This window comes from Phocoena phocoena, chromosome 2 (genome assembly GCF_963924675.1).
Source record: "Phocoena phocoena chromosome 2, mPhoPho1.1, whole genome shotgun sequence".
Classification (NCBI taxonomy): Eukaryota; Metazoa; Chordata; class Mammalia; order Artiodactyla; family Phocoenidae; genus Phocoena; species Phocoena phocoena.
Window position 1 is genome coordinate 93,555,209 of NC_089220.1, and position 27,348 is coordinate 93,582,556.

At 43.8% G+C, this 27,348-nt stretch overlaps 1 protein-coding gene across 1 annotated transcript in view; it reads right to left on the reverse strand.

The window, feature by feature from the left end:
• Positions 1-267: 267 nt before the first annotated feature.
• TNFAIP8L3 (TNF alpha induced protein 8 like 3) overlaps positions 268-27,348 on the reverse strand; it is a 49,239-nt gene continuing 22,158 nt past the window's right edge. Inside the window, 1 exon segment of the mRNA XM_065872567.1 lies at positions 268-830. Within this exon segment, the coding sequence (XP_065728639.1) occupies positions 268-830 (563 nt within the window).

A 27,348-nucleotide genomic window follows, 5' to 3' on the forward strand; every position in this document is an offset into this window, starting at 1 on the left:
ACCTAGATGAGTAGGGCAGCTTTTCTGCTTAGAATAGATGAGATGTCCTTTGGGCTTGCAAACAAAGGAGATTTTAAGTACAGACCTCAGCAGAGAGCTTAGGTGATAAACACACCTGAGCTCAATCTAGCATCAACATCAGAGGGATGAACAGGACAGAACATGGGCATCTTTGACAAGGGTTTCTTCTTGTTTTCCTGATTCTCACCTGGAACACGCTGGGTGCTGTAACACGAATGCAGCCAAGTCCAGGAGGAGGGAAGACATTCAGAGGACTTTCTCATCTAGCAATTTATTGATTCCTTCACAAATCCTCTTGAGGTTGGGCCTACAGTCTCCATCCAGGCTATAAAGGGTGGAGAGGAACTCCATATCAGCAAAGTGGTTGAAGACATGGTTGATGCGCCCGTGGCTCCTGGGTGTCAGGTGTCTCTGTACCAGTTCATGCACCAGGTCCTTGCACTCATGTAGGAGCTTGGAGAGCACATTTCTATCGAAGGTGTATTCTACCTCATAGAAGCTGACGATTGTCATGGCTGTCTGGTTCAGTTTCTTCCTGAGCTTCTCCACGATAACAACCTCCTCCTGGCTGAACTGGCTGTTCCGGTAGAGGATCCCAATTTTGATCGCCACCTTGATTAAGTCTTTCATGATCTTGTGGGCTTCCTTCTTGTTGTGTGTGTGCTCTTTGGTGACTTTGTAGAGCTCATCAAAGATCTCGCTGCTGGTGTCATCAATCAGCATGTTGGCCACAGTTTTACTGGCTATTTTGCTCAGAATCTTCTTCTGGGCTTGAAGGGCAAGGTTCTTTGAACTAAAAACATCAGGACCTATGGTAAGAAAAGAAATAAAAGTTATAGAAATACTGGAACTGTTTATTATGTTTCTACAAGTGAAACATACTAACTTGAGCTTACGTTCTTACAGCAAAAATTCATGCCTTCATACCCCACGACTCTTTTATGGAACCCCACCCCAGCCCGGTTACTCCACTGTGCTTGCCACATGACATGCTTGTCTACCCTCTTGAACCTTTTAAATTGTGCTCTTTCCTCTCTAGACGTGGTCTCCTCATGTCCGGGCCAAATCTCACGCTTTTGACTTACTTCATGCAAAAAGCCTCCTTGACTCTATTTGCTCACAAAGAACTCCCTACAATGATTACTGCCCAGGAAACTATTCAGTTTTGCAAATTTACAGAAGGAAATTATTGCTTAATGATAAGAACGTAGCACCAATGCCAACCCCATTCTTAGGACAGACCTGGGTGGTTGATCATGGTAGTATTTTTTCTTTTCTTTTTTTTTTTTTTTTTTTTTGCGGTACGTGGGCCTCTCACTGTTGTGGCCTCTCCCGTTGCGGAGCACAGGCTCCGGACGCGCAGGCTCAGTGGCCATGGCTCGCGGGTCCAGCCACTCCGCGGCATGTGGGATCTTCCTGGACCGGGGCACGAACCCGTGTCCCATGCATCGGCAGGCGGACTCTCAACCACTGTGCCACCAGGGAAGCCCCGTGGTAGTGTTTTTTGACTGACTCTCAGAATTCATATTTCATTGAGTCTAAGATGTATTTTTTTTCATGTTTGATATCTTGGAAATTGGGATGTGTCTTATAGTCACTGTTGCGAGGTGGTACTTGTGCTGTGGTTGCATTACCTGTGTGTGCATCAGTTTACACAATAGGAGACAGATTTGGAATAAGTCATGAGTACTCTTGTAAGAAATGTTGCTCACCAATGTTCTCGATGGCACACAGAACCACATTTTGTGGGAAACACAGACATCAACAGTTCTAAGCAAAGATGCTTCAGCTGAGTACAGAAGTACCCTGAATGTGGGGAAGCTTAGAAAAACCAAAGCCACTTTATTTCCCCGTTACTTTCCACTTTATGAACGAATGAGAACAATATATGTTAAAAGAAATAACACTATGTACAAGTAAGTCTAAAAGGGATCTTTCAATAAGTATAAAATAAAAATTCTAAGCAATAAGAATGCAACCATTTGCAGTTTAATTGGCAGCATTTTCTTCTTTCTTAAGAGCATAAAAGGCATCTTATAATCGATGGTGTCTTAGATTGGATCGAATACTCCATGAAGTCACCAGTTAGCTGGAACTGATATTTGACAGTCAGCAGTACGTGTGTGCATCGTTCTTATCTTCCCAAGGACATTCAAGTCCCTGGAGGACAGAGACAACATCTCCTACAGCACCTAGCTCAGTTCTGGGCACAGGGATGGAATGGTGTTTGTTAAGTTAAATGCCAGAATAATACTGCAGAAGAATAAATTTTCCTTTGAGAACTGACGGCTCTAGGATCTCTAGAGTTTTTGTCCAGTGCTCTGTGGCAACATGGAAGTGACAGGCAGCATGGACAGATAGGTGGCCACACATACTAGCTTTTGCAATCCTGTCTGGCCCCTCCCCAACTCATATCCCACCCCCTCTGCCCACCTCAGACCCATCCCCTCAGTGGAATGCTATTAATCCCTGGTGCTTAGGTCTTGCAGACACGGACTCAGTTAACACTTAAACACAATTCAGACATATGCCGCAGCACTTCCTCCACCCGCATATCCCCTCATGGACTGACTCCCTCCCTCCCAGCCCAGGCTTGCTCCCTCAGCCCTGGGTCTTTCCAGGACAGGTACTTCTGCTAACGGACCTCTTCCAGATGTAAGCTGCAGGGTCATGGCCTTGAGTGGGGTCACTAAAGTGGGATCAGCAGAACTAAAGCAGCAGGCACCACGGGTCTCCCACAGCCCCAGGAAGCTCTCTCCTAAAAGTCTGAGACCATAGACTCTTTAAGCAACTTTGGAGCAAGTGACTCTGATACAGCCAGGATTTTCCCTTCAGCTTCAGTGTGAAGGGAATAAACAGTAATTCTTGACTTTTCCTTACGGTGAGATTTATGCCCTTCCAGAGTTTGAGACAAATAATATTTCTGCCCGGTCTGATCATCTACCATGGTCACCCAGACCTTTGTGTAAATAACCTTTGTTCCAAAAACATCAAATTCCTCCTCCCCAAACAAATATTTACCAGCATTAAGGATGTTTAAAAGATTGTGCTGTATGCTTTGAAATCAGTTCCACAGGAGAAACTTAAAGACTTTGAGCTTTGGCCCTGTCACCGAAATAAGTATATGCCTCCTTAGGTGATTATTTTGATGGGAACAATGGAATCTAGATGGATCTGTTCTGGAATATCAAAAAATGAGTCATTTCTTTGTAGACACAACTCCTAAAAACTGCTTGAGAAGAAGGTATTTGAAGAGGTTCTCTGGAAATGCAGCACACACGCATTTACACAGACGCAACAGACCAACTGTGTGTCCACTGGAATGTAAGCTCTGTGGGAGCAGGGATTTGTGTCCAAGCCCCACTGGACGTCCCAAGCCCAGGGCATTGGTGGCCCATGGCAGCTGTTGTTGAATGAGGAAGCACTGGCTCTGTGCCAGGCACTTCATGGCTTTAACCCTAAGAGCTGGGTGAAGCTGGTGTTTTTAACCAAGGCTTCCCTGCTAGCTGGATTCCAAACCCTGCTCTTTTCACCACCAGCATTCCCAGAAGTTTTATCCAGAGCAGTGGTCATCACACCTTTTGCTGTTACAGCCCCATAAGAATTTTGAAAAGATAGTGCCTCCTTGCATATTTTTTAACTTGACAGCAAGTATTTTTCACCTTATGGTTAAATAGTTAGAATTTCTAAGTAGATTAAATGTCTAGATATTATAAATATTGATACTTTAAAATCAATGTGTTAAATTATTCTTTTAAAAGTGTCCAGTGTACATACCACATACCACAGTGATACAACATCCATTATTGTCCGTTTTAAAATGACAGGAGCAAGCTCTCCTTTAAAAATTAGAGCTGCTGCCATAAACAAGACAAAAAGACAACCCTCAGAATGGGAGAAAATATTTGCAAACGAAGCAACTGACAAAGGATTAATCTCCAAAATTTACAAGTAGCTCATGCAGCTCAATGTCAAAAGAACAAACAACCCAATCCAAAAATGGGCAGAAAACCTAAATAGACATTTCTCCAAAGAAGATATACAGATTGCCAGCAAACACATGAAAGGATCTCAACATCACTAATCATTAGAGACATGCAAATCAAAACTACAATGAGGTATCACCTCACACCGGTCAGAATGGCCATCATCAAAAAATCTACAAACAATAAATGCTGAAGAGGGTGTGGAGAAAAGGAACCCTCTTGCACTGTTGGTGGGAATGTAAATTGATACAGCCACTATGGAGAACAGTATGGAGGTTCCTTAAAAAACTAAAAATAGAACTACCATACGACCCAGCAATCCCACTATTGGGCATATACCCTGAGAAAACCATAATTCAAGAAGAGTCATGTACCACAAGGTTCACTGCAGCTCTATTTACAATAGCCAGGACATGGAAGCAACCTACGTGTCCATCATCGGATGAATGGATAAAGAGGATGTGGCAGATATATACAATGGAATATTACTCAGCCATAAAAGGAAACAAAATTGAGTTATTTGTGGTGAGGTGGATGGACCTAGAGACTCATACAGAGTGAAATTAAGTCAGAAAGAGAAAAACAAATACCGTATGCTAACACATATATATGTCATCTAAAAAAAAAAAAGGTTCTCCAGAACCTAGGGGCAGGACAGGAATAAAGATGCAGACGTAGAGAACGGACTTGAGGACATGGGAACGGGTAACGGTAAGCTGGGACGAAGTGAGAGAGTGGTATGGACATATATACACTACGAAATGTAAGTAGATAGCTAGTGGGAAGCAGCTGCATAGCACAGGGAGAGCAGCTCGGCGCTTTGTGTCCATCTAGAGGGGTGGGATAGGGAGGGTGGGAGGGAGACGCAAGAGGGAGGGGATATGGGGATATATGTATATGTATAGCTGATTCACTTTGTTATAAAGCAGAAACTAACACACCACTGTAAAGCAATTATACTCCAATAAAGATGTTAAAAAAAATTAGAGTTGCTACATTATTCTTTTTTCTCCTTGAAATTGTATCTCTATTCTATGACATTCAGAAACTTTAACTTGATATCTGTTTTTATGCTTGAAAATGTTTTATTTGATCAATCTGTCATAATTCTCTATAGCCAAAGGATCCATACATATTGAAATTTAAATTAAAAGACGATTCCAGTGATCAAAATCTCCAGTCCTTAAAAAAATTCCTTCTGGAGTGAGTTATCATTCTAATTATTTTGGGTACAAGTATTAAACTTTTGATAAATACTAAACATAAAAAATAAAGTTTTAATGGAAATGCACCTCCAAATGAGATGGGGTAGGGGCAGGTTATAGTGCTTTGATTAAGAGAGGCATCACCAACACCAAAGCTTCACATCATCCCTTTGTTTGACCAGGTTTTCCAACCCAGGAAAATGTATTTGTTGCAATAAGATTCCTTATGGGTGGGAACCCCATGACTGAAACAGTGGAAAGAAGGAAAGTTCACCACCCTGTGACCTCATATTGTTGCTCTCACAGATGAATTTCGAAGAGTATTGCGGCTTCCTTGGTGGCGCAGTGGTTAAGAATCCGCCTGCCAACACAGGGGACACAGCTTCAAGTCCTTGTCTGGGAAGATCCCACATGCCATGGAGCAACTAAGCCCGTGTGCCACAACTACTGAAGCCTACACGCCTAGAGCATGTGCCCCACAACAAGAGAAGCCACCGCAATGAGAAGCCCTCGCACCTCAACGAAGAGTAGCCCCTGCTCGCTGCAACTAGAGAAAGCCCACACGCAGCAACGAAGACCCAACGCAGCCAAAAAAAAAAAAATTAAATACTTTTATATAAGAAAAGAGTATTGAAGTGAGAAAGAGGAATTGGATTTATAAATCAGTTCCCCCAAAACTCTCCTCATCTGCTCATCGCATGGAAAGTCTCTGGTCTCTCCGTGGTGCGCACACCAGTTTGAGTCCTGCTCTTTTGTAAGAGCAGCAGCATTCCATGAGATGTTAAGTGGTGTTCTTTGGGGGATGGGGGTGGGAGAGGGGAGTAAAGAGGTTTTTTTTTTTTTTTTAAAGGTTATACTCCATTTATAATTATAAAATATTGGCTATATTCCCCATGTTGTACAATATATCCTTGTAGCTTATTCTTTGCATAATAGTTTGTACCTCTGAATTCTCTACCCCTATCTTGCCCCTCCCCTCTTCCCTCTCCCCACTGGTAACCATTAGTCTGTTTTCTGTATCTGTGAGTCTGCTTCTTTTTTGTTATATTCACTAGTTTGTTGCTGTATGTTTTAGATCCCACATGAGTGATATCATACAGTATTTGCCTTTCCCTGACCGACTCATTTCACTTCTCATAGTACTCTCTGAATAAAGTTTCTTGATCAAATAAGTTTGGAAAACACTGGGTTAAGCAACATTAAACAGAATCTTGTAAGACTTTTAAAATATTTCTTTAATTGATTAGGGTGTTTTATCAACTGTCAGAGAGGCGTGGGTATGGTAGGCAGAATCATGACCCCCAAAGATGTCCACATCCTAGTCCTGGAACCTGTGCGTGTGTTACCTCATCTGGTAAAAGAGACTTTGCAGACATGACTAAAGTTAAGGATTTGGGGATGGAGAAATCACCCTGGATTAGCCAGTGAGCCTGATGCAATCACAGGGGCCTTTATCAGTGAAAGAGGGAGAGAGAGTCAGAAAAGGAGATGTGGTGGTGGGAGGAGAGGATCGAAGGGATGTAAAATGGCTGGCTTCAAAGATGGAGGAGGGAACCGCCAGCCAAGGAACATAGGCAGCCTCTAGAAGCTGAAAAAGGCAAGGGAACAGATTACCCCTAGAGCCTCCAGAAAAAATGCAGCCCTGCTGACACAATGATTTTCAGACCTGTATAACTCATTTAGGATGTCTGACCTCCAAAGCTGTGAGATGATAAATTTATGTTGTTTTAAATCACTGAGTTTGTGGTAATTTGTTTCTGTAGCTCTAGGAAACTACTTCAGGTGAGTAGAGTGTGGTAAAGCATTTCTCAGTTTTATCTGGTCAGGAAACTCTGGTTTATTCATTGTTGTTTTTTTGTTTTTTGGCGCACTGCAAGGCGTGCGGGATCTTAGTTCCCCGACCAGCAATTGAACCTGTGCCCCCTGCAGTGGAAGCACTGGACGGTCAGGGAAGTCCCAGAAAACTGTGTTTTTTGAGTAGAGTTACCAACTGCCCTGATTTGCCAGGATTGAGGGGTTTCCTGCATGGTAGACTTTCAGGGCTAAAATTGGAAAAGTCCAGACAACTTGAGACAAGTTGGTCACCCTATTCCTGAGCCACTAGTGATACATATTATCATTGACCTAAAAAATGAAGAACAGGGAAGTAACAAAGGAAAAATTCCAGAGGGAGGAAGATGATACATACCTAATATTGAAGATCCTATCATCTCAGCAGGGTAAGCTGTATACTCTTGTTGCCACACTTATTTTTTGCGGTACACGGGCCTCTCACCGTTGTGGCCTCTCCTGTTGCAGAGCACAGGCTCCGGACGCGCAGGCTCAGTGGCCGTGGCTCACAGGCCTAGCCGCTCCGCGGCATGTGGGATCCTCCCGGATCAGGGCACAAACCTGCATCCCCTGCATCGGCAGGCGGACTCTCAACCACTGCGCCACCAGGGAAGCCCCCTTCTCTACTTTTAAATTCTAGAGTCAATCTCAACCTTTTTTTTTGGGGGGGGGGGTCTCTTTTGGGCCAAGGTTTCTTTTGTCCCTTGGTTGCTCTGCAATTATTGAGCATTTACTATTTGTTCAACTCTGTAAGAAGTGCTATGGGGGACGTCCTCCCACCCCCCAATATTTAATTGGGTCCTACTCTGAATATTGTCCTGCAGGAAGGAGAGATATAGACAAATGAAACAAAATACTTAAATATGTGAAACAGCCCAAATTGGCATGAGTGAGAACAGCTGGGGGAAGCTCTATGGGCTCTGAAGGTAGACTTGAATGTGGATACATGGGGATGGCTACAATATCAGGGAGTGGTTTCTAAAGTTATCCAAACAGGCCAGCAATTTTCCCCCAATCACAAAGGCCTTGGGTGGTTTCCCTCATATGTTCTCAGCTATTTCTCTTGTAAAAGAACATGTTATTTACCTACAAAGGGACTTGAGGTACAAGCTTCTATGGTGTGGGCTCAGGAGGGTCACAGGTATCAAATCTCTGAAGCCCAACAATCAAGAGGCTAGAGCAGAGGAATTACAGATCATCAAATTATAAGGGAAGCTTTAACAACAAGCAAGTAGATTCCCACACTTAACTCCAGACTGTCAGTATTAAAATCTTTAGGAGTAGGGCCAGTAATCACAAGCTCTCTAACATTCAGCATGATTCTGACATGCTGAAGGTAGGGCCCACTGATCACGGCATGCCCCAATGTGTATCTTACAGAATACTAGTCCCATCAGATGTTCCAGGGGAGAAAGTTTTGTGGTGAGCTAAATGAGTTTGTAGATGACTACACATTGTGGCTGGCTTTTCATGGTGTGCCATGCCAGGTAGCTTATTAAAGGCTCTGAGAAGTCCTGTAGTAAAGATACCTGTGTAGTTTTGTTATTTATTTGATGAAATAACATCAAGACACCAATCTGGTCAACTCTGACAACTCCCAGGGGGAGGGCTGGAGAGCCAGTACTGTTTCCAACACGCACACACGATTTAAGGGAGAGTGTGTGCACTGAGGGAGAGCTGGATGGGGCAGACTTTTGTAGATGGAAATCTTGGGCTTGTTTCCTTCCATCCATCCTTCTGTCTCCACCTTTTACAGAGGGACCATGTTGGTGACCCATCAGGGAGGAACACTATGGGCTGAGAGGAAGAGTGTGAGCCTTGGAAGCCAAAGTCAGGAGTGCAGTTGGGATACCTGGGGAAACAGGCCTAACTGGCATGCACACGTTTGTTTGTGGGAAACACAGGGAAGATCTAGGATAGGTCGTGGCAAAAACTATTCTTTTTTTCTTGCGTACAAGCCTTAAGAAGGCTCTTTTAGCCAGCAATGATTCTCTGGACCATTTTTGAACAAAAGTTCCCATTTCCCAGCCATGAAAAGTAAGGGATTGTTTACAGTAGCTTAGAATCTCTGAGAATGGAAATAAAAATGTGATTATGCAGCTATTATTATGCAGCTCACCTAACTAGCACAAGGAGAGGAGACTGAGGAAGCTGCAAAGTTCATCCTTGTAGGAAAAAACGGGCTTCCTTAAACCAAATCTGATGGAGAAGCTCAGATGAAAGGATTATGGAGTCAGTGCTCTGAGAATAAGCACCCTTGGAACATTACAAGGAAAGAAAAAGTACCAGAAGTATATTGGGAAAATGGTGTGACAATGGGAGTGAACTAGTTTGAAGAGAGAAGGCAAAAGATAATTTAAGTGGGCCCTTCACTGCATGGAAAAATGCTGGGGCTAGTCTGAGCTGATGCTTCTATAAATGATGTTCAGCTGTAGCACAGGTGATGTTTCCACGTTTCTAGAAAACACTAAGCTCTCCCGGATGGTGAAATGCCAAGCTGGTGGTGATAAACAGCAGGAAGATCTTACCAAGTCAAGGGTGAGTGGGCAGAAAAGAGGCAGATGAACTTCGGCATGGTAAGGACAAAGTAATACATTCCGGGAAATGTAAATGATAGTTATGAAAGATGACAGGCTCTCAGCTGTCAGTTACAGCCCAGAGAGGAGCTTTGAGCATCAAGCCAGGATGGATTGTGGCAGAGAGGGGCTAGGGGACAGACTCATCTCTTCTCTCCTTACTCTCAGGACTTGGTAACTTCTCTACCTCTGGTTAAGGAGTGTGTGGAAAACTTGCATATGAGGATGGATAGCTGTTTCAAAATTATAAAGTTATCTGTAATAGCACTCACACAATATCACTTCACTTCTGTAAACGGCTTAGGATAATGGCAAGGAAGAGAGTTAGCTAAAAATGTTAAGTAGAAGTTAGGGGTGGAGACGGTACCCTGAGAAAAACAATCTGTGGTGCTTAATAAGCACCATCTGTCAAAGTCCAAGGTCCAGAGTACAAGGAAGGTGGGAGGGGAGTCTCTGGGGCATGGGGAGGGGAAGGCCTGGGCAAAGGGTGATTTGAGGTAGTCCAAGTTTCTGGCACTCAATCACTTACATTTAACTGTTGGAAATAAAGTTCAAGCAAGCTTCCTTGAGACGGAGCAGCCTTACAAACTACTTTGAATGTGAACTTTCACAATGAGCACCTGTCCTGCTCACCTGCACAGGCACCCAGAAAAGCTGATTGGGCCAGTCATGTCCCTTAAGCTCCATCCTTCACAGCCAATAAGGGGCCAGGAGCCGGGGGAGAGTAATACCCTCCCCCCTCCCTTCCTGCTTCCTGGTCGGTTCTCTGGATGAATGATAAGGAAGGGGTTGGCTCTGGGGGTGAGGTGGTCTGCAGGATGGGATATCCATGACAAGGATACAACACCTTCTAGAGAAGACATTGCCTCTGCTTAAGTTCTAGGTCCCTATGTAGCTATGGGGACAAAACTATTAAGGAACCTTAAGTAGTTTTTTGAAATGCAAACCTAACACTGTTACAGTTTCCAGAAAGACTAACTGAGGTGTTGCATCTCCAGTGGAGTCAAACTGGAGAACATTTTCCTTCCCTTGTATAGTAAGACTGTGGTTTGTATACTGCCGGAGTATTAAAGAAAAAAGACGGCACTGGAGGAGGTACAATGAAGTGAAATGGTCAAGGGATGGTAGGATCTTTGAGTTAGAGACAAGCAAAATCTTGATCCTTCCCTCCCCCCACAGAAAATGATCAATGCTTGGCAGCTCATGAAAAATGCCTTTTAGGTCTAATCCCTGTCATACTTGAATGAGATGGCCTTTTCTAGGCTTAAGAAAGGTACTTTGGGATAATTTAAAAGGCATCACAGTAAAACTTAGATGACCTAGGAGGGATAGGAAATAGACTTTTCTGACTGGGGGTTAATCCAGCACACCCTTGAGGCTTTCTTAGGTTTGGTCTCTTCCCCACCCTCCAAGAGAGCCTTGAGGACATGTCCCCTGGGCTCACCTCTGATGCTGAGAAGACCTGAGGTCCCCAGATTTCCACTGACTGCAATAAGAAGCAAGCAGCTTGTGGGTCCTGTCAGTGGGTCACCGTGACTTGAAGGGCTGCAGCTTCCACCAGGCACTCTGAGGGCGTGTGCAAAATGAAAACATTAGAACCTTTATTTCTGTTTCCTTGTTTTCTAATGAGATGGGTTAAGCTTTACTAATATTTAACATTCAGGCTAACCTTGGGACCCACTGGTGTGTGGCATTCTAAGGAAAGGGGAAGATCCCCCTGTTTCCCGGGGAGTATTTTAGTGTGTCTCTCTCATTTGTTTGTTGCCTTTCAGCAGTTTTGATTTTTTTTGGCATATGTTTGCGTGTGCTTGGTTAAACAGACTCACTGATTATATTATTTAGTTCTAACTAAACTAACCCTTATGAAATGGACCAATGATTTCAAAAGATTCCTGCAAGAAACAAAACTGAGGCCTGAAGACAATACACTAATCATGCCAGCACAAGTAAATGGCAAGAACATGGCAGAGCTGACGATTATCCTCCTCATTGTAAGAGCTTTTCTGCAGCCAAATTATAAGGTAACAGTACTGATCTAGTCAGATCAAACAAGAAATGGGCTATAAAAATTTCAAAAATTCTAATAAGATGATTTGAAATATGGATTTTACACACTTTTACTTGCCTCGAGATATTCCCCAAGGCAGTAGGAAGCCACAGCAATTAGCAAGACAGACATATTGTGATTTTGATCTTAGCTTGTCCTGTGGGTGACGGGGAGAGGCAATAAGGAACAGACTGTGTGACTTTGGGGGAGAGGGATGCGTCAGGGATGATGCTGAGTGCTGCTTCTAGCTTGGGAGATGTGGGGTGGGGAACATTAGGCAGCACCAACTGAAACAGGCATCTGGGAGCATGTGTGGGGAAGGTGACTTCAGTCCTGAGCACGCTGAGTTCGAGGGGTTCCGGGTGGGCATCTAGGTAGAGATGGTCACATGAGCCTGTACAGTAGGCACCTCCAACTCAACATGTTCTACCCTGAGCTCCCCATTTCCCCATTCAAACCATGTCCCTATCCATCAAGCAATTGATGGTGAAAAGACCTAGTTTCCCTAAATAATTAGCCAATTAAAGACGCAGACGTAGAGGATGGACTTGAGGACACAGGGAGGGGGAAGGGTAAACTGGGATGAAGTGAGAGAGTGGCATGGACATATATACACTACCAAATGTAAAATAGCTAGCTAGAGGGAAGCAGCTGCATAGCACAGGGAGATCAGCTTGGTGATTTGTGACCACTTAGAGGGATGGGATAGGTAGGGTGGGAGGGAGACGCAAGAGGGAAGAGATGTGGGAACATATGTATATGTATAGCTGATTCACTTTGTTATACAGCAGAAACAAACATACCATTGTAAAGCAATTATACTCCAATAAAGATGTTAAAAAATAAAAAGATCCCGAGGGATAAACAGGTTATTCCTTTAAAATGCAAATTCCTACTTCAGTGGTTAAAATGTACTCTGTGTTCAAAGCTTGCTGGGGATCAAGTTAGTCAGAACCACACGATAGCCCTCCTAGGGCTACTCTCTCCCCTTCGTGGCCCACCACCAAATCGCCCCTCCTTCCCCACCAAGAAAATGGATTATTTTAAAATGAGGATAGGAAGTGAGAGGCAGGCTTGGGTACAGTAGGATTGGGGTGGAGAGTGGAAGGAGGAAGGATTGAATTGCTAGAGACAGCCAAATGCAGGGGAGGGGTGTTGCATTAGCCAGTCTTCACCACTTTGCATTACCCTTCATGTGGCCAGTCGTCCTGCCTCTAGCTCGGGCTTGGGTGCCCCTGAAATCTTGCCTTTGGGTCAGGCCTGGGAACAGGCACAGAGTTTTGCTTTGCCCTGGGTGGCCGCTCAGTCCTAGACATTCATTCATCCAGCAGTCAGGAGTGAGGATTTGAGTGTTTTGGGGGGACCAGATATGATGAAATTTCCTAGTTAATACTGGATGTTTTAGGGTGCTGAGAAAGGACATGCAATAGTAGACAAAACAGGGTGTTTCTTATAGGAAAGCAGATTCAGATCATTGTGACACCTTACACTGAGTAATTACACTTTAAAACCAGCATTTGATGACATTCAAGATGAAGACTTTTTTTTTTCATTTCAAAAAAATTTCCTGGGCCTTGAAATAACATCGTTTCAGGTGAAGTGAAGCAATTTTGGCAGGGTCAGCTGTAAGACCTTCCAGCTCATTATCTCATTTTATCGTAGATGCCCCCAATCCACTCATTCATTCGCACTGAGGGATTCATAGTTCAATTAATAATCATGTCAGAGATAATGTTAATTACATGTACCTGAGGTAGTATATACTATGTATTTGATCCTCACAAGAGGTCTGCAAAAGAAAGACTGTAATAAGTCCCATTTTATAGATAAGGAAACTGAGGAACAGCAGATTTAAGTAATTCATTCAAAGCTCCGAGGCTAGTAAGAGAGCTGCAGTTGAGTCAAATCAAATCTAGACAAAGCCTGCAATCCTTGCCTTCCTGCATCTGCTTTTAGAAGATTTTCCCAGGCTCCCTAATGACTGTGATTTCTCACTTATTTGAGACATTAATCATGCCTCAATTAAAATTCCTATCTAGCAACAAGATTTACATTTCATAATTTTTTTCTTAAATACAAAAAAAGCCAGTCTTATGATGTGATAGAACAATACTACCTATTCATCAAAACTTGAAGGTAGATGTAGCTCTCATCTTTAGAGGGCATTCTATATATTTGAACAGAGTTGCGTGGTGGTTTTGTTTTTCATATTGATTTTACAGCTAGCTCTGAAAAGTGAATGAGTGATCATTTTACTTACCAGAGCTAACTGAAGCAGATACTTGAGAAGTCACTGGGGTGGGGGTGGGGGGGGCAGGGTGAATCATCTCCAACTCAACAGGTTAATTTTGGAGATCTGAGAGATATTTTTTGTCTCACTGCAGTAGAAGAGCAATCATCACTAAAAACAACATCTACTTACATGATTTCTTTAAACAAAGCTTATTCATCCCCTCCCCCACTCTCTTTTGCATCTAAAAAAAACTAGTGTCTCTCTGAATAGTAGGTCGTACTCAGGCATAATAAAATAAAAATAGAGTCTATGTATATAGTGCATTATGCACAGTAACTCATTGTATCCTTGTAACAACTTAACATGCATGTACTAATATCACTACCACCACCACCATCATCATCATCATCATCATCATCATCATCATCATCATCAATTTACATCCAAGGAAACCACGCAAAGGGAGATTAAGCAGCTTGTTTAAAACTACCATTTGGGAAGTGGCAGAGCTCAATTCAGACCCAGGCAGACTGCCCCAGAGTCCCGTGCTTCAAGCCGCCACACTAAACTGCCATTCCTGAGGTGATAAACATCAATTAGTTTAAATGTGTTTTTGAATTATTGCCCATTTTAAGATGGAGATTGAGCTGTTTTTTTGCTCCGAAGAATTAATGTTTTAAAAAACCATGGGGCTTCCCTTGTGGCACAGTGGTTGGGAGTCCGCCTGCCGATGCAGGGAACGCGGGTTCGTGCCCCAGTCCGGGAAGATCCCACATGCCGCAGAGTGGCTGGGCCCGTGAGCCATGGCTGCTGAGCCTGCGCGTCCGGAGCCTGTGCTCCGCAACGGGAGAGGCCACAACAGTGAGAGGCCCACGTACCGCAAAAAAATAAATAAATAAATAAATAATAAATAAATAAAATAAAAAACCATGAAGCATTTCAAATATACAGACAAAACAGAAGATAATATAACAAACTCTACTTGTATGGCCACCACCCAGATGGAACAAATCTTAATATTCTGCCCTCAAAGACAGAGGCGGGGGTGAAGCCCTCTTTGTTTTCAACTCCCTTTCTTTTGTTTTCAACTCCCTTTCTTTCCCTTCTATCTCCTCAGATCTAATTGCACTTCAGAAGTCGAGGTGTCTTTTTGTCTCATCCATGTTTTTATACGTTTGCCTCATGAGTATGCATGCATCAGCATTATATTGTTCAGATTGTTTGTAAACTTCAGTTAAAGGTGTCACATTGCACAGATCCTTCTGCATCTCTTCATTCAACATCTTTCTTGCAAGATTTATCTAATTAGTCATTTCATTGCTTATATGAATATATTCTTTATCCATGTTTCCTATTGATGGACATTTACATTATTTCCACTTTCTGCAAGCAAATAAGTCCACAGTCGTGTCTCCTTGTGCACACACACAATAGCCTCCCAGGTTCTATACCTAGAACACAACTTCCAAGTCCTGTATCACAGCTGCCAATTGCTTCCAGCGAGATTGCACTAATTTTCACTCCCAGCAGCAGTGTGTGAGTTCCTGTGGATCTACTTCCTCATCAACACTTCAGATAGTCCACCTTTAAAATTTTTGCCAATTTGCTAAGTACAAAATGGTATCTTGTTTCAATATGCCTTTTCCTGATTGTTACTGAGATTCAATATATTTTTGTATGTATTGAGCAGTCAGGTCTTTCTCATCTGTGAATTGCTTATGTAGTCATTTCCCCCCTAATTGGATTGTATGTCTTTTTCTTGTTAATTTGTAGGAGGTTTTATGTATTATGGATTCTAATTCTTTGCTGATCACATGACTTGTAAAAATCTCCTCCCAGTCTGTAGCATTACCTTTTAACTTTATTTATCGTGTCTTTAACTGTATAGAAATTAAAATTTTTACTCTAGTTAAATTTAACTAATTTATCAGTCTTTCCCTTTATGGTTAGTGGTTTTTATATTTTGTGTTAAAAGAATCCTTTCCTGCCATGAGTTGATAAATGAGTCTTATATATTTTCCAAAAGTTTTAAGGTTTTGCTTTTCACATTTAGGTCTTTAATCTATCTGGAAATTATTTGGGGATGTTGTAGGAGGTACATTTTTCTCCTCATAATTTATTCAATGTATTGAATAGTTCATCCTTCTGCTACTGATCTGTTAGGCCACCTTCTTCTTAACAAGTTCCCTTATTGCATGGGTCTGAGTTTTTTACTTTATTCTATTGGTCAGTTTGTCTATTTCAGTACCAAAACCACACTCTCCTAATAACTGTAACTCATAATAAGTCTTGATTGGCCATAGAGAAGTTCCCCCCATTTTATTCTTCTTAGAAATTATTTTGATTATTCTTTTTTTTTTTTTTTTGCAGTACACGGGCCTCTCACTGTTGTGGCCTCTCCCGTTGCGGAGCACAGGCTCCGGACGCGCAGGCTCAGCGGCCATGGCTCACGGGCCCAGCCGCTCTGCGGCATGTGGGATCTTCCCAGACTGGGGCACGAACCCATGTCCCCCGTGTCCCCTGCATCGGCAGGCGGACTCTCAACCACTGCGCCACCAGGGAAGCCCTGTTTTGATTATTCTTGCCTTTACTCCTTCAACTGAATTTTTGGGTCATTTGACCAAATGCCATGAACACCTTGTATTAATCTGAGGTAAGCTGGTATCTTTATGATCGTAAGCTTCCCATCCATTAACATGATATATCTCTCCATTTAGTCAGAACATCTTCTCTGTTCTTCAATAATGTTTTATAGTCATCCCCATAAAGCTCTTGCATATCTTTCATTATTGTTACTTCTAGGTACCGAATAGTTTTGGTTGCTACTCTAAGTGTAATTTTTTTCTCTTATAGTTTCTAAATGGTTATTAATGAAGTATAGGAACCCAACTGATTCCTGTATATTTATCTCCAATTGAAAAATTTTGCTAAGTTCTGTTATTAGTCCTAACTTGCTTGGGTTTTTTAATGTGGACAACTACACTGCCTGCACAAAATGATTGTTTCCTTCTACCTCCCATTTCTTTTTCTTCCCTTATTGTACTGGTGGGAAACTCTAGTACAATGCTGAATAGTAAGGGTGCTATTTGGGATCCCTGTCTTGTTCTTGACTTAAACAGGGTTGCTTCTAAAATTTCCCCACCATGTATAATGTCTGCTGTAGATTTTTGATGGATACTACTTATTAAGAAATCTTCCTTATGTTCCTAGTTTGCTAAGGCTTTTGTTTGTTTTAAGGTAAAAATGTATATCTAATTTTATCAAATACTTTCTTTGTACCTACTGAGATGATTATATGGTTTATCTCTCTTAATATCTCTCTTAACCAGTTATTAAGAGTTAACCAGTTATTAATTAACCAGTTATTAATATGGTTTATCTCTCTTAATATCTCTCTTAACCAGTTATTAAGAGACTTTTCATTTAAATCATCATTGCATTCCAAGGATAAGCCCTACTTGATCATGTATTTAATATACTGAAGAATTCTATATTCATAAATATCATATTCAGCATTTTGCAACTATGCTCAAAGGTGAGATTGGTCTGTAAGTTTCTCCTAGTATAGTCCTTGTCTGATTTTGATGTCAGAGTAAACTAGCTTCATAAAATGGATTGGGTTGCTTTTTCTTTTTCTATTCTCTGAGACTGTATGTGTTAGACAAGGATTAACGGCTTTCTGAAAGTTTAGTAAAATGCGTCCACAAAGCCACTTGTGACACCAAGTAGCCACTCTTTAGAGTTTAAAATCTAAAATCTTTAGATTTTTATTTCTTTCCCTAGAGCATCTACAAAGTAGGTAGTCACTCTGAATGGTATATCACTCTCAGGAATAGATAATTCCTGAGAATTATCTCAGGAATTGAGATAATTCTGAGAATCTATGCCAGTAGATGCATATCTAGTAGATATGCATCTACTGGCATAATTTTTTTAAAAATTATTTATTTTTGGCTGCGTTGGGTCTTCGTTGCTGTGCGCGGCCTTTCTCTAGTTGTGGCAAGCAGGGGCTACTCTTCATTGCGGTGCGCGGGCTTCTCATTGTGGTTGCTTCTCTTGTTGTGGAGCACAGGCTCTAGGCGCACGGGCTTCAGTAGTTGTGGAACGTGGGCTCAGCAGTTGTGGCTTGCAGGCTCTAGAGCGCAGGCTCAGTAGTTGTGGTGCACAGGCTTAGTTGCTCTGCGGCATGTGGGATCTTCCCAGACCAGGGCTCAAACCCATGTCCCCTGCACTGGCAGGCAGATTCTTAACCACTGTGCCACCAGGGAAGCCCTACTGGCATAATTTTAAATACCATTCTCCTTGTTTTATTTTAAGAGGGGAAACTGAGGAGATATTTCTCAAAATATTTTCTTTCTTTAATAAGTTTATTATAAAAACTGATACATGAGCACTGAGAACAGTCAGAAAACACAGATAAGCTAAAGGAAAAAAATGAATATGCCATGATCCCACCATGCACCATGGTTAGCATGTATATATTCTTCCAAATACTCTCCCAGGCATATGCACTTTAATATTCACAAACATGGGATCAATGAACACTATTTTTTAATCTGCATTTTCAGTCAACACTCTGTGGATATCTTTCTTTGTCAATAAATGGATTATATCATCATCTTGATGATATAATTTCCTCTCCCAATTCTCCCATTTCCTCTCCCAATCCTCTCCTGATAGACTTTAATTTGTTCCCAGGTTTTGCTATAAAGGGTCTGGGGACAGTAACGAATAACCCAGCACCAGTCTGCATGTAGGGAGAAAGGGTGTCCAAAGGTTTCTCTTGGCATATGGCAGTATTCCCTCCTAATGCTCCTTCCTGAGCCAGGAGGTGGCAGGTGATGCTGAGAGGGAGCCCCACAGACAGACCCCTTGTTTCCACCTACCCCCATCCCAGCCCTCCCACCAGAGGCCTGCTTGTCCATGTCAGTCAGAAGTCATATTGAAATCAGAAGCCAAAGGGCGGCTCACCCCTTCACAAGGATGGCTGTGCCCTAGCCCAACTCGCTAAAGATAGTCAGACAGATGAGATCCAAATAGTACCAGCAGGGCCTCTCATGCCCACAGGTGAATCCAATGGACCCTTGCCTAGGTAGAAGGGGCATAGCCACAGCTTGTCTGTTCCAGCTGAAGGCCTCCTCCCACTGTGAGCCCATGGCCATCCCTCACATCCTTCTTCCCGGGGATGGTGGCCCTCGCACCCGACTCCAGCACAGTCCTTTCCCCATGCTGCTGCACTGTGACTGGTGCTGAGTTCTCACAGGACCAATGCTCGGGGGACTTGTGACCCCTCACAACTAGGGCAGTGTCCACCCAGTAGAAGTAGTCCAATACATGTCTGTTAAATGAATGACTGAATGAATGATTTTCTCAGGCTTTGAGGCCCAGTCTGTCTGTTCAGGATACATACTGGAATGAGGTGTGTATTCACAAAACGTAGACCGAACCGAACACACTAAAAAAAAAATGTACTGAACTCAGCGTGAGGTCCGTCCCTTGCCTTTCACACAGAGCTGACTGTCTGTGCCCCACAAGCAGCAGCATCACCTGGGGGCCGAGATGCGTCACCCCACCCCACCCTCAGTGCTCAATTCCATCAGGAACGCTCTGTCCATGGCAGCAGCATCCATCCCTCCTGCCACCCCCAGAGCCTCCCCATTCACGTCCCTTCATGCTTACAAGCTATTTTAAAACTCAGGGGCTGTTGGGGATCAGAATAGCACAGGCCATGTCTGTCTCTCTGGGTGATCCTCTCTCTCTGTTGGCAGATCTCAAACTGTTCACTATGGCAGGTGCTCAAAAACTCAGGCTCAGGCCACCAGACTGCTAACAAGGATGCCAGCAGGATGCTGAATTCAGAGCCGTGGGAGGATGCCAACTTGGTAATACGTGAAATTAGTAAATAGACTGATGCAATAAAAATGTCAGTCTTTGGAATTCTCCAATTTTTGGATAGATATAAAGCCTAAAAAGTTTTTTAAAAATAGCAGGCAATAAAATGGAACAAACTCTAATCTATATTTGCAAAAAATATAGCCTGAGACAGTGGGTATTTAAGCCTAAAGAACTGAGGCTCCTGGAAGGTACTGTAATTAGATTAATACAATAATATGTTAACCCTCAGTTTAGCTTAAAAAAAAAGATAAACAGTTAGCTGTACTAGGGAGGTTGAAACACATGAGGGAGAGGAAACCAGAAGGTACTTCTGGATGGGAGATGATTTGGCAGCCAGCAGTATGCCTTGCTCAATGTTTTACTTAATTTCTTTTTAGTGAAGTACGAATTTTGTACAATGACATTTTTGGATTTCAGTCAGTATGAGAGTGAAACAACAGGAAAGGGGCATATGTAATATATCACTTATAACACCCCTTACCTGTATTCTGTAGTAACTGTTTTTTGTTGTTCTTGTTCATGCATCTGAGATCTGAGACATGAGTAAGACACAGTTTGGATATCCACTGGTGCCACGGTCGTATCTGGCCCAGTTTGCAAATGGGAGGTGGGGTGGCGGATAGCTTGCTCTCCTGCAAGGTACCCTGAGGTTGGGCTCCTTAGTTCTGCTGGTAGCCTTCCTCTGATGGAACTACTCTGAACAGGGGAGTAGCTGTGGAAACTTGCCTCTCTGGAAGTTGCCCATAAATGTGTCTTTCTCTGAGGCTTCCTTTCTAAATTAAACTTTCCTCATACTTGTCTCTAAGGTAGTAAAAGCTTCCAAATAAAATTCTTTATACTTCATGGTAATATAAGACAATACCACCCAAAACTTTCACCGTTTCAAATCAAGTCACTGGGTGAAGTCACTCTAAGATGCTGATAATGGCTGTCCTGGGGAGTCAGGATGCCAGGGCTGTGGCCATGGAGTTGATCCCCAAGTATGGGGAAAAACCCCAATACAGGGAAAACCGGAGAGCCAACCCCTGGTCCTGACTCTCACCACTGAGCCCACAGCAGGGGGTGAAGGAGCCCAGCACCCAGGCCTGCCCCTGCTGCCCCCCAGGGCACTCACTGTGTGTGCTGGGCCCAAGTCTTCACCTTCCTGGTATCTTCGTCTATTAGGGAGTTGGACTAGATGATTCCACTAATTTGTTTTATATTCTCAATTTAATAATAACCTCTTCTGAATCAGAAACTGAGTTTTTAAGTCCATTAAAAAAAAAAAAAACAAAAAAACCCCACACTGGGTATTCATGAGATGAGAGCCCATGTCAGTGGGAGGGATTCTCAGCTTTCCTTCTCTCACACTGATTTCCCTCCAGCCACCAAGCTCTCTCCCAGCTCTGCAAATGCCAGTGCTTCAGCAATGGAACGCCTCCTGCTTTTCCCTCCTTCTGAAAGCCTGGGGCATTGACCTTGGAGCCTCCAGCTTTCCTTTCCTTTGGCTTTCCTCCAAAATGCATCCCCCCCCACCCCCTGGCTTCCTGGGGCCCTTGACTCCTCTGTCAGCCGTCAGCCTGTGCTTGCCACAGAGCAGCGGTCAGCAGGCTCTCCCCAAGGCTTCTCCCTGTGCTGACCTCAGCACCCAAAGACCAAGCTGCAGATGGCCAGCCCCAGCAGACTGCCCTGTGCTGACGCAGCTGCATACAGGAGTTGTATCCAAAACCCTAGGACCAGTTCTTCTCATCAGGACTCACATCCCTGTTATCCCACTTCTCTGCCCCCAAGAGAAAGTAGCTCATCCTTTTCCTGGTCTCACCCATTGCTTGGTGCATGTTCTCTCCAGATCCAAGCACCCCTTGCTGTCCTCTTTCCCACCCCTCCCCTGAGCCCTCCCTCTATCCAGAACAAACTCTCTACTTGGGGCCTGTTCAAGGACCTCCCACCTGGTGTCACCTGTTTGTTCACTGCAAGTTCCAGGAGAGGGGAACCTGGACTGCTGTGTCCACCATGGTGTCCCTGGCACATAGAAGGAGCTCAATAATATTTAGATTTAAACCTCAAAACCCAACACTGACTGGTCAACCCAGGAAGTGATGTCATGGGGAAAAGAATGGGGATTGAGGAGAGGAGAGCCTGGGGGCCCAGGAAGAGGCCTGAGGAGGGACGGCCACAGTAGGACAGAGGAACTGTGGTCTTGTCCTTCCCTGGCTTTCACCCCAAACTCAATGGCAATGGCTCTCACAAGGTGCCTTCTAATTGTCCATGAGGAGTGTTTGGAAACATGGGAAGACATTTTTGTTGTCACAGCACGTGAGTGGAGGGTTCTACAGGCATTGGTGGGCATGGCCAGATATGCTAACTATCCTGTAATTTCTGGGACAGGGAATGCCAGCAGCACCCCGAGACACACACCTGGGTCCTTGGCTCACCTGACCTCTAGTGGCACTCGAACCTCCCTCGTTCTCTGCTTTCCTGATCTCCCCTCTTGGTCCTTCTCAGCCTTTGCCAGGACTCCTTTTCCTCTGTCCATGCCTGAAGTCTAGGTGTTCTGAGTTTACTCAAGGCCCTCTTCTCTCTTGCCACGCACTGTCCCTGAGTGTGAGATGTCACCGCTTGCCCACCCCCACAGGTTACTGCTTGCCAGACCTCTCCACCTAGATTCCCACAGACCTCTCACCCTCCACATGCTCAAAACTTCCCTCATCCCCTTTCTCCCACTCCCCCTGCACCCTCCTCCTTGTATTATATGTGGCCCTGCCCCCTGCCCAGTGTCTGGACAAGAACCTGGGGGCCATCCTTGCCTTCTTTCTCTCTCACCTCCCACATCTAATGGGGCATCAGACTGTCAATTCAGCCTCCTTCACATCTTCAATTGTATCCGCCTTTCTCTGTCTCACTGATACCACCTTGGTACTGACCCTCATCATTTCTCACCTGAATGATTGTCCATCTCCCCACTTACCTCTCTACCTCAGCTTCCATTCTGATTTCCACACTGGGATGAGAACTGGCTTTGATGATGCTACTCCACCAGTGAGAACACTAACTGGCTTCCCATGGCCTTGAAGACAAAGTCCAGACTCTTGAGCATGGCATGCTGGTTGCTGAGCTGATAATCTATCTTCTGTTCATCTCTCCAGCTTCATCCTGTACAAACTCTAAGCTTCTGACTTCAGGCCACACACAGGTGTCACCTGTCCTGCTCTGTTATGCCTGGGTCCCCTCTGCACCTGTGCATATTCTGTTCCCCTGTGCTTGGACATCGGCTCCCCCCTCACCCTCCAGGGCTCCCTTGAAGGACTTCTGACCTCTGAGGGACTTTTCTCTGCAACCACCTTTCCCTCTGGTATATTCTTATCACCATGGAGAGCAATCATCCATTGGCTGGATGAGTGACTTTATATCTCACCAGTCTGTGAACTCCTTGAGGGCAGGAATCATGATTTATTCATTGCTGCGACTTTAGCCAGGGATTGAAACATAGAGACTGTTTGTTGCATGAACGAATGGCTAACAGTCTTGACATTTTATTGAAATGCACTCACACTCATGTCAGGAAAAATAATGATAACTGGAGCTGGCGGGGCCTCGGGACACTGACGCCTACTTCCTCCACTCAGGGGCCTGAGGTTGCCCCACTGTGCCCCTTCCCCACCTGGGCATGGTTGCCCTGGGCTGACCAGTCACTTTCTTTTTCATTTTATTTTTAAAAACTTATTTTCAAAGTAATATTACATTATTTAAAAAGGTACATTATTTAAAAAGTCAAACCATTCTATAAGGCTTATAACGAAACGCAGCATCCTCTGGCCCACTTCTGATGCTGGCTCTTTGGAGGCAAAACACTTTAAATTATTTTAGCTGTTGCAACTAATAATTATCTCTACATATTTAAATTACATGCTTATACTGTTAGTTCTTGATTTTATTTGCTTTTAACTTCCTATTAAGGAAGGTGAGAATTTAGCTCTCTTCTCCATTCATTTCTCCTTCCACCTTCCGATTTTATTCTATTTCAATATTTGGTTAAATCAAACTTCAGTGATTACATTACTGGGATTGAGATGCCATTCATAGCTGAGTCATATATGTTCTATAACTTCCATGACTGCATTTCCTTTCTTATTCATCTTGTTCTCCCAGGCGTTAAACGCTGCCTTGTTTTTCTTTTGATTAGTTTTCTATCTAATTCACTCTCAAAATTCTTAGCAGAATATAAGGTTCTTCTCAAAAGGTTCAAACACATCAACTTATCTACCACTTCAGTTTTCTTTTTTGGAGACTCTTCTGGGAGCGCTCTGTGCTCTGGCGCAAATCTGGGTGCATTTCCCTCTAAGCCTGCTCCAGGCTCTCAGCCCGGTTCTCCCTTCCTCCTTCATCCCTTCTCTCCTGTGTCCATCTCCTGCTTCTTGGGTCTTACAGCTTCCTCTTTCTTAACTTGCTCTCCATTTCAGTGGAACACTTTGTCCAGCACAGGCATCAGCAAACTACCTTAAAGAGCTAGAGAATAAAGGGCCCAAAGTATCAAAAGGTACCTATAAAACCATTTATAATGTAACCATTAAAAAAAGTAAAAATGCTTTTAGCTTGTTGGACATACAAAAGCAGGAAACAGGCTTGACTGGGCCTGGGAGCCTCAGTTGGCTGACTCCTGACCTGGCAGCTCCCTGAGGAAGGGAACACGGTAAGGTAATTTTTTTGAGATTTAACTTATCATACAATGACTTTAGTCCAGGGGTCCCTAATCCCCTGGTACCAGTCCATGGTCTGTTAGGAACCAGGCCGCACACCAGGAGGTGAGCGGCAGGTGAGTGAGCGAAGCTTCATCTGTATTTACAGGCCCTCCCCATCGCTCGCATTATCGCCTGAGCTCCGCCTTCTGTCAGATCAGCGGCGGCATTAGATTCTCACAGGACCGCGAACCCTACTGTGAACTGTGCGTGTGAAGGATCTAGGTTGCGTGCTCCTTAGGAGAATCTAATGCCTGATGATCTGAGGTGGAGCTGAGGCGGTGATTCTAGGGCTGGGGAGCGGCTGCAAATACAGATTATCATTAGCAGAGAGGTCTGACTGCACAGAGACCATAATAAATCAATTGCTTGCAGGCTCACAGCAAAACCCTATCAGTGAGCTACTGGGAAGTAGCTGCATGGCACAGGGAGATCAGCTCAGTGCTCTGAGACCACCTAGAGGGGTGGGATAAGGAGGGTGGGAGGGAGATGCAAGGGGGAGGCGATATGGGGATGTACGTATGCATATAGCTGATTCATTTTGTTATACAGCAGAAACTAACACAACATTGTAAAGCAATTATACTCCAATAAAGATGTTTTAAAAAACCCCAAAACCCTATCAGTGAGTGGCAAGTGAAAACAAGCTCAGGGCTCCCACTGATCCTGCATTATGGTGAGTTGTATAATTATTACATTATATATTACAAGGTAATAATAATAGAAATAAAGTGCACAATAAATGTAATGCGCTTGGATCATCCCGAAACCATCCTCCCCCTGACCCCCACCAGGTCCGTGGAAAAATTGTCTTCCACAAAACCGGTCCCTGATGCCAAAATGTTGGGGACTGCTGCTGTAGTCTAGCTGCACACTTGACTGATGGTTTGACTGGGTTCAGAACTCTACATCACCAGTCATTCGCCTTGAGAATTCAAAGACACTGCACCATTGTTGTTTAGCCCTCGGTGTTGCTGTTTGGAAAACTAGTGCGTTAAGGGCCTGGTTTTTCTCTCTGGAAGCTTAAAGATCTTCGCTTCATGACAAGTCTCCACTCACAAGCCATACTTCTCCATCTCCAAGTTTCCACTGCCTTAGTCCCTCTAGCACCCAGGAGGGCTCTTGTGATGGGTGGGGGGACCAAGGCAGAGGAAATGGAGAGGAGCACCTGGGTGCGAGGGGCTGCAGGGAAGGGAGGCACCAAGGATGAGGCAGGGAGATCTGGGGCCAGGGAGATGGGCTGGAAGGGAAGTCAGGAGAAGGACTTGCTCCTGGGGTAGAGGTCAGAGGCCGGAGGGCCCCTGCTGGAAGCCAGCTTTTCTCAAAGTTTTGGACTCTTTAATATTAAAAGGGGCTACTATCCGGGTGGAGAGGCCCAAGAAGGCTGGGGCAGCTGTGACTGGCAGACCTGCTGCAGGCCAAGTGACCCTCAAGAGCATGGGCCTGGCCTACAGCCCCTTGCCCCTCTGGCTTCCCTGCCACATGACCCAACCCCCTGACCAGCTGCGTTTAGTCCTTGCCTGGCCTGCATCCTGCCTGTATGACAGTCTCAGCCCCTAATGATCACCAACCTTCACCCCTCTTCAGACTTGGCTCAGACCTCAGCCACTCTCTTGGGTTACAACAATATGGCAGAGCTATATTTATGTGGAGAGGTTTTTTTTTTTTTAATAACAAAAATGAAACAAAGAAAACCAAGGATGGTTGGAACTAGACTTCTTCACGCATCAGCATCAGCCCATCACTGACTTGCCTCCTGGGGTGAAGGGAAAGCTGGGTGACAACTCTCTAGAGATAATGCCTGGGTGCTTACTACACCTGCTGGTCTTAGGATGTACCATCCATCATTCTCGACATAAACACCTGCTTTCTGTAAGAATTTACTCCTATCTCAATTATTCTGTCTCTCATATCCTCTTATCTCTCCCTTAAAAATCACAGTGGTCATATTCACCCACTTGCCATTAATAAGACAATATGGCTGCTTAATAAGGAAACTCATACTGCTTTCCTCTTGAAGATTAAGAAAGTGATTTTTTTTTTTTTCAATGGAAGGAAGAACTTTTCTGGAAGGGTTGAAAATGCATAGTTAATATATATTATGTTTTTAAATCTGAAAAGGGGTAAAATAATTATATTTTATAATATAAATCAAGAAAGTAAAGATAGGGCTTCCCTGGTGGCACAGTGGTTGAGAGTCCTCCTGCCGATGCAGGGGACACGGGTTCGTGCCCCAGTCCGGGAAGATCCCACATGCCTTGGATTGGCTGGGCCCGTGAGCCATGGCCGCTGAGCCTGCGCGTCCGGAGCCTGTGCTCCGCAACGGGAGAGGCCACAGCAGTGAGAGGCCCATGTACCGCAAAAAAAAAAAAAAGTAAAGATAGACAAAATCCTGGTTGATGGGGAATATCAATCATTAAGGGTGGTTGGGGCTAATTTAAAACTAGGTTAGAAACTCTGATAAATGTGAGTCTAAAGGGTGAGCACTTCTGTTTTCTACAAGCTTCCTGACTGGGCTACCCCTATTTGATGGACTAGAGTAAAATAAGGTGGAGACAGGAAGGCAGTGAAGAATACCAGGACCATGATATCTCTTATCTTCAGCTCCAAGATGCACAAGAAATCCTCAATACATTTTCTTGTTTTAAAATTGAAGTATAGTTAATTTACCATGTTGTGTTAGTTTCAGGTGTACAGCAAAGTGATTCAGTTACAGATATTCTTTTTCAGATTCTTTTCCATTATAGGTTATTACAAGACCTCAATACATTTCTGTCTAATTCCTTCAGAAATAGATACATATAATATTATCATATAGCTTTTCTTTTTTTTAAAGGAAT